At 40.3% G+C, this 8,038-nt stretch overlaps 1 protein-coding gene across 1 annotated transcript in view; it reads left to right on the top strand.

Annotated features, from left to right (window-relative positions):
- LOC121299360 (immunoglobulin superfamily DCC subclass member 3-like) overlaps positions 1 to 5,752 on the top strand; it is a 61,405-nt gene extending 55,653 nt beyond the window's left edge. Inside the window, exon 14 of the mRNA XM_041227076.1 lies at positions 562 to 5,752. Within this exon, the coding sequence (XP_041083010.1) occupies positions 562 to 729 (168 nt within the window). The 3' untranslated portion in view covers positions 730 to 5,752. The remainder of the gene's footprint in view (positions 1 to 561) is intronic.
- The last annotated feature ends 2,286 nt before the right edge of the window (positions 5,753 to 8,038 follow it).

Genomic DNA, 8,038 nt, shown 5'->3' on the forward strand with positions numbered 1-8,038 from the left:
TTTACACAAAAGAACGTGTTACTGTGCAGATGACAAATGCAAAGTAAGAGTGTGAACTGGCAGAAGATGGTTGGACAGTGCTGCCCCAGCTGTCCGTGCCATTCCCTAGCTTTGCCAGGGATTTAGAAGCCCCAGAGTGCCCTGAGGTTGAGGGAGGGGGAATGGAGAGATGACTAAAGCCTTCAGAGTGATTTGTCAGGCACAAATGGGATTGTCAAAAATGTGACTTTTTAATCCAGTGATTTTGAGATGATATATTGCTTAAAATGAGAAGTGAAACCCCTATAGCAAATACAATAAAACATTGCAAAGCAATGCTCTTTGGTTTCATAAATCTGTATTGGTGACCTGTGGGTCTGATACAGTATAGTTTTAAGCTTTTGAGATGACCCAGGATGGGAAAACAAATACTGGTATTTATAATTTAGGGTAGAAGTACAAAGAAACCTAATGTATGTGGCGTATTCCCAAAGAAATTGACCTACTGTAGGTCTTTGGGATTTTAAACATAGATAAACAAGAAAATGTATTGTAACTGTGACCTGTTTTTTGTTTGGGCAGACTGACAACATCCCTGTCACGTTGCACGACGAGACACAAATCTCCACCCTCCCGCTAGATGAATTCAGCATCACGGAAGAACGACAGCCGCCGAGTGAGAGTGCTCCAGTAGGGGGCGCCACTGGCCCTTCCCAGAACCACCTCCACCGAGCCGAGGAACAAGGATGAACGCCAAGTTTTAGAACGCCTCTTGTAGGATTCTTATTAACAGTCTCAGGTCAACTGCATGCTTCTTTTTTTATTTAGATTTTTTTGAAGGATTGATACTCAAGCTGCCCTTGAAATGCCGTCAGGTCAGGTTTTTATAATTCTCGTCAGATTCAGCCCTTTTATCTTATTTCTCTTATTTTCTTTTGTTCTTATGAATGATAAGATGCTGTCATATTGGATAGATGGACGTTTCTTTATCGCCGTCTCTCCAGAGGCTGGTTACAGGACACCGCTGTAAGGGACAACAGACCGAGATTGCCATCTTCAGCAAAGCCTGTTTGACAGACTTGTAGATTTCAATGAATTGTTTAATGTTGACAGCCCAGTTCCTACATTTGTAGGCCTTTTAATTTTAGAAAAGGAACTGTAAAGTCCTGCCAATAACCTACCAATGATTCCAAACAAGGGGATGCCAGAAGAGGCCTGCTCCAGGGAGTTCTCAGGATTATTTTTTTACTATAAAGTTGTTTTTTTTTGCTCAGCTATGTCAACGGTCTGCCCTACATGTAGGCTATTATAGACTTGGCTAACAACCCTTAGGATGCTCAATATGAACCTACCTCAGCCGGAAATGAATGTCTTCTGGGAAGCCACAGCTGTTGTGTCTTCCTTGGTTTTCAACGAGTATCATATCACTTGGTCTGTACTTGTTTAGTACTACCTCAAAAAAAAAAATTATTCTGTTACACACCTGCTACAAAATATTTCCAACATAAGCACTTCCTAACACTGAAGGCAATGTTCTACCTCAAGTTTTTTTTATTTGTTTTATGTATTATAAAAAGTTCATATCTTTTTGTCGGGGGGGGGGGGGGGGGGGGTTCTCTTCCCTCCTTTGTTTGATCTACTTGTGGATTTGATGGAGTCTCAAAAAACTGTAAAGGACAAGGTGTTGTATGAAACTGTTCTTGTGAAGACTTTTAAAATAGTGTTTCATATTTAGTAATTGTGTTTCTGTAGTGTGTTCTGACAAAAAAAACAAAACCCTCTAGTATTTTTTTTTGTGTGTAAAGACAGTTAGATATACATTGTGCTGCTACTAGTACCCTGAGGATACTTGTACAAAAAACAGCAACGCAGGTTCTGAAGAATAAAAATTATATCATTTATAATTAACAATATATAGCTGTACCCCTAAGGACTGTTTTGGGAAGTATGATTTAAAAAATTCTAAGCAGTGAATGTGTCCACTTAAAAGAAAATTTGAAAGCTGATATTCAGCAGTACCAAGACCTGTTCTTGACTATACTTTGTTCTGTGGGTCAGCTGAATTGAAGGATAGAAATGGAATGCACCTAATTATTTATCAGTCATGTAAATGATATTGGCGTCAGACAAGTGTCACAGACCAGTTTACCAGCACCCTGGTATTGATTTCAACCATGTCATTCCCACAGAAAAGTACTTGGGTTGTACAGAAAAAAGAGATGCAAGTAAACTGAATATAATGGTACCTGCATGCATTAAAGTAACAAAGTGAAGTAACTCCAGCATCATGGGAACTTGTTTCAAAGCTGTTATTTGATGATGCTGTACGATCAGCTCATTCTCACCTACTGTATAAATTCAACCTTGTCCTGTCTTTGTCCATATGACCGACGACAGTGCTCAAGAAAAGACACTCGGGCTGTGGCACTGTGGTGGACGATTTCTGCCTGAAAAAGAGTACAGTTACGTTTCAGTTCCCTTTTTTTCTGGGCCAGTCAGTATAATTCAGTCTTTTTTAAATGTGTAAAACGAGTAGCTCCTGTTCCCAGGGGTATGAGTGGCAGTGTCTTCTGTGGAGCTCGTCTTTAAAGCCTTAGAGCTGGTGGTTCTGTACTGTAGCTTGAGTAGATGCATGTGCCAGGTCCCCTACCTCAATACAAGCAGCCATTCTCTCATGGTGGTCTGTAAGTTTATATAATCAGTAAGTCCAGGAAAGTTCAATACAGGTTGTACATTAACACAGTCTACTGCAAGGGCATTCACTGCAGGTTCACTGGAGTATGTGGACAAAAAAAATTTAAATATCATTTCAGGTAATGAATGTAATAGATTTGTGACTTTTATTATTGTTGCTTTATGTATTCTCTTTTTCGCATTACAATGTTTTATGTGGTTTGTACAGTTCTGTACTCAGGAGTGTTTAAAAATCGCAAATAGTGATATCTTATGGTATAGATGTAGTGTGGTTGAACTACATTTCCCAGAGTGCAATGTGACACGCTCCACACTGTAGTGTACTGATTATCAGGACCCTGTGGTTGAGTGTTAGCTATATAGTAATTCTGCATAGTATAGAGGTACACTATAAAGCCATAGCACCTGCTTACATACGCAACATATTAGAAAGTTTTCAGACTGCAACACAGCATAGCTATGCCAGGGATCATGTGACCATACTTCCATTTTATTGCAACAAATCCCCATCGACAAGAGGAAAACATGGAACCTGTTTTCCACATTCTCTGTTGCCTCAAACACTCAAGTCGCTGACTCAGTAGTCCTTGTTATATGCAGTACACAAAGGCCTGGAATAGTTAACTCTGTGAAATGCAAAACGGGGGGAAGCACTGATAAATCCACTCTCCAGACTGAGATGCTCAGAATTCCAGGCATACTCCAACCTTCTGAATAAAGAAAGTATTTCAATGGTATGAACCAGTAATTGTAGCTCAACAAATATTTTCTTTTAAAGTATGTTTCAATTGAAATTTGCTTTGTCATCCACAGTGTTTTTCACGTGTGTTTTTATATGTAAAAAAAACAACAATGACCATCATCACAGAATTTAAAGGGTCTAATGTGATAATGTGCCAGAGTGATATCTATGAGTGTGTAATACTTGTGTTTGCCCTTGAACGGAATAGATCCGTCCAGAAAGCTAGCCTGCTGTTGTTGACTGCAAAGATTGGGATCCCATTCCAGAAGGAATATGAGAGCGGCCCACATTTTATCCACTAGACAGATTAATTAACTGGAGGAGGATAAATCTGACGTAACCCAATCAAACCCTAAATGATCTAATCCCATTAATTGCAGCGTTTACAGCAGCCTGTTATTCTGGGCAGATTAACATCCCGAGACTCTGAGAGGGACTTCAGGGAATGTGTCCTCATGGTATTGTTTGAGTAGCTAGTAGTGTGATAGTAGTAACAGGGTATTTTTCTACTGTTCGAGTCCAGGTATTTATTTTGTAAAGCTTCTCTGTAGTGCTCAAGATCACATGGGAGGGTGAAGCTTCCACCAGCCAAATAAACAGCAGTGTATGTATTAAAGAAAAGTTATAAAGGCAACTCCACTTCAACCCATTAATTATCCAGTTTGGACTTTCCCACTGCCTTCTTAACTAAATACAATAATACACACTCGGCCTGCGTCAATGCAGGTTACTGGTATTAAGGGTGGCTCTATTAAACTGTTAATGTTCAGACCTCAGCAAGGGCATTTATGTCCAACTTTCAACTGCATTTTCGTTTTTCAGTAGCGGCTAATTCCTCTTGTCCTGAGTTTACCCCATTTTCGGAATTGCCCAGTGGAATAGACATAGAATTAACACGCAGTTAAGCTCCAAATATTGCTATGGCAACAGCAGGGTATTTAAGAGATTGTAGTAAGAAGCTCAAACCTTGAGTCCTGAAAAACAAACAGTTTGCTGTGCCAAAGTGTTGCTGGTTCAGCTTTTAAAAGCTTTGAAAAGGATCAGGATGAATAGACCACAAATTCTTCTGAATATGTAGTATCAAACACTTTGGTGTTCAACAATTTAGTTGTTAGAGAATTAGAATCCCCCTACTGTTTCTAGGAGCTCGTCACAAAGAACAGTTCCCCTTTTTCCCTCCCTGCTAGCTTTTCTTTATGTACGGCTGAAATATTGTCAGTGTATTTCAATAGTTTGTGTTCCCTTTCTGTTTTCTATATGCTCAGGGCAATCACTCAAAGCCTCAACGCTGTCAGAAGTTTGCAGAGCATTTCCCTTCATGCTAAATTTCTGCTGCACGTTGTCTAAACCCCGTACCCCCTCCTGCTTGAAGACTTGCTGGTGTGAAGCTTGAAGCCTCGCAGTTTACTCAGTACCACTCTTGTGATTCTGGAAATGTGTTTGTTACAAAACCAATCTTAATCTATACGTAGAAGTGTTACCATGAAGTAGTGTATCTCACATATGTTCCCTTATATTATGTACTGTATATACTGTAAACATAACGGAGAGAGATGAACTAACCCATGTACGAGCAAACGCTGCTCAAGCTGTGACACTGGAGTATATCAGCTATCCAAGACTCTGAAATATATTCACTGGTGATGTCACAACAGCAGATGCAATGCTGAAATCTTTTTTAAAATGTTAGTATTTGTTATGTTCTCCAGTTTGGCAAATGGGACACGTATTTCAGGGTGATGAGCTTCAGACAGGGACTTCAGCTTTAGCCCCCACTCTGTGGCCATTATAAAGGGATCTGCAGTACCCACGGCTGTTTGGCTGTAACCGACCAGCATCTGTAGCAACTACACTGCAGGGAAAAAGAATATCTGCAGAGTGCAACATTCCGGTATGGATTCCCCTCGACAGCGCAGGGGCATTTCAAATACTGCGCAATGTGGAAACGGCTCAAACGCCAAAAAGCAGAAGCCCCTGTTCAGCTGCCTGTTTAATCAAATCCCACATGCACGATAGGTCAGAACAGCCGATGAGAAGTTAAGATCTAAAATAAAAGCACAAACTTTATTCAGGTCACAATTCCTCTGCTAGCTGTAGCTGCTGAAGATCTCGGATTGCCCGTCCTTGTCCCAGGCTCAGCCCTTGGACCTATGTTTCAGGTAAAGAGGAGTTCTCAAAGCCTTGTGTCAGGAAGCACTTTTTTTTTTTTTTTCTACAAAGTTGTATTCTCCATCTCTGTTGAAGTCCCGCTGATGCTATGACTGTTGGTCAGTTATAAAATAAAAAAAACAACTAGATGATTTTGTAGTTCGTATTGTTTAGAGTTCATTGTGAGACCATTGCTAAGAAGAATAAAACTAGATTTAGTTCTACAAATCTGCCTGTGTGTCTTGTATTTACTGCTGAAGTTCGGAAGAAAGGGAGCCCATTAACGGTACCCCCTCAATGTTCGACTTCTGATCCTGCACACGTGTTTGATTTAAAACCATAAAAATGAATCTGTATTATGTATGCACACCAGCTGTGTATGTGTGAGAGAGAGGAGACAGATTTTGCAGATTGTTGTTGCTTGGTTCTGAACTTGTAGTCAGGATTCTGATTCTAGAACCTCACACCACCTTTCAATTAACTCAGTTACAGTAAGTAAACCTACTAATTCAGACTGACAAAGCAATACTAAGGTACCAGCCAGCACTGAATAGATTAGCATCCACTCTCCAATGATGGGTTCCTTTGGAGCCCCCCTTGCGGTGAATTAAAGCCCATATATCTGAAGACAATGTTATAAAAAGAAGACAGATTCCTGGATCCCTCCACGTCGATAGTAACCACTGGTGTCCATGGCTTTGCATGCAGAATGCATTCACTTAGTGCTGTAACCCTGGCGAGAATGAGAACCAGGAGCCAGAGTCAACACATAGCTGTGGGTGGGGGGCTGGAAGAGATTTAATGACAATGAAAACACTGCAGCTTTTGAACAAGACTTTTGTTTGCTAGCTGGAACACAGCTTGTGTCATTTCCAGTGCCCTGGTTTTGTAGGTGCAGTGTGGCTGTGATAGTAAAGAGTATAGGCAGATAAAAGGAGGGCAGTCTTAAACACTGCCATGGAAAGAAAGGAGACCAAAGGGGTGATGCTTAGAAAGAGCACAAGGGCTTCTCTGGCGTTTGCTGAAAAGTTTAGAAGCAATGAAGAGAAAGAAATGTGTTGCCAATGTGTTTACAAAAAATATACACTGTGATCCAACTCTATTGATTAACTATTAACACCCAGAAGAGCGCACGTTTGTACAGCTTATTTTATTTCTTGGATACAAGCACATAATGAGAGATCCAAGATAAAACCTAAAATCTACGGATCCAGCTGCTGAAATCCAACTCTATATATAGAGTTATAAACTCTAAACCGCTGTTGAATTATTAAATCAATGTAATATTGCTGGTTTCACAACCTCAAGAGGAGATAACAGCAGGCATTTCACCCAATTTGTAAACTAATATTTCATCACTTCTAAGGAAACAATGAGCGCTCTGCCTGCGTAAATGACTGCAATTCAGCTGCTGTAACACTAATATTTTTTATTTGTTATGTGAGCAATGAGCAAACAAGAAGGGTGTATTTAGAGCTGCCTGTATCCATCAACGGACACAACTCAGGTAGCCAAGCTTTTACTCTGACATGGTCCCACTATACAGAGATGTTATTAAATAATTGATAGTGTGTTTTATAGTTATGAAAATGCACACTCCCTTAGGCTTAATAAAGTATCAAATGCATTTAAATGCAATAACTAGTATTCAGCAATCACCTGTTCTGCTCCATTGAGCAGTAGTATTCACAGTATGAAGGAAGGACTCCTTGGGCTCAAGGCAAACCGTGCTGTACATGCTCCAATAAGCATTTCAGTAACGGACACCAGCAAGATGGTTACTAATTCTTTTATAACAAGGCCTTTATTTTTTAACAGCTTCCGTCTCAAATTGGTTATCTGTAAATCTGCAGAAAGTTGGTTCTCAGGTGTTGTTTTATTTAGACAGCATAGAAGTCATTTAAAATACGAGACGCATTTAAATCATATTGTACTGTACGACAGGACACTGATTAGCACTGCGCTAGCCAAAGTTGGCCCTTCCACTCCTGGTCTTTGTTCCAACCATGTTCTAGATTGTAAAAACCAATCTAAACCTCCATCCAGACCCCGAAGTAGTTCATTATCTCAACTCACCTGTTCAACCTGGAGTGGAGTGGCCCTCCAGGACTGTGATCGGACACCCCTGGATTAGCATATCACATGAGTTTTAATAAATAAATAAATCTCCCCTTGCACAGCTGTAGTACAGATCAGGATCATGAACAAGCAGTGTGACATGCGAACTACAGTGAACTGGCAAGGCTCTGCAGGACAGCTCACTGCAAGTCTAGGAGGACTGCTGAAGGAAAGCCTTCTAGTGAACGACACAATAATAGGCAAGTGTCAAGTCTATCATCACTCAACGTGATACTGATAGCATTCTGGTGCAGGGCCAGTTACTGAGGTAATATCCAGTGCCCTTTACAAAACACCTCTCCTCATGTTTTTCCTAAAAAATTAATTGTAGCACCAAGTACTGTTTTCCACATTTAC

This window comes from Polyodon spathula, chromosome 24, assembly GCF_017654505.1.
Source record: "Polyodon spathula isolate WHYD16114869_AA chromosome 24, ASM1765450v1, whole genome shotgun sequence".
NCBI lineage: Eukaryota > Metazoa > Chordata > Actinopteri > Acipenseriformes > Polyodontidae > Polyodon > Polyodon spathula.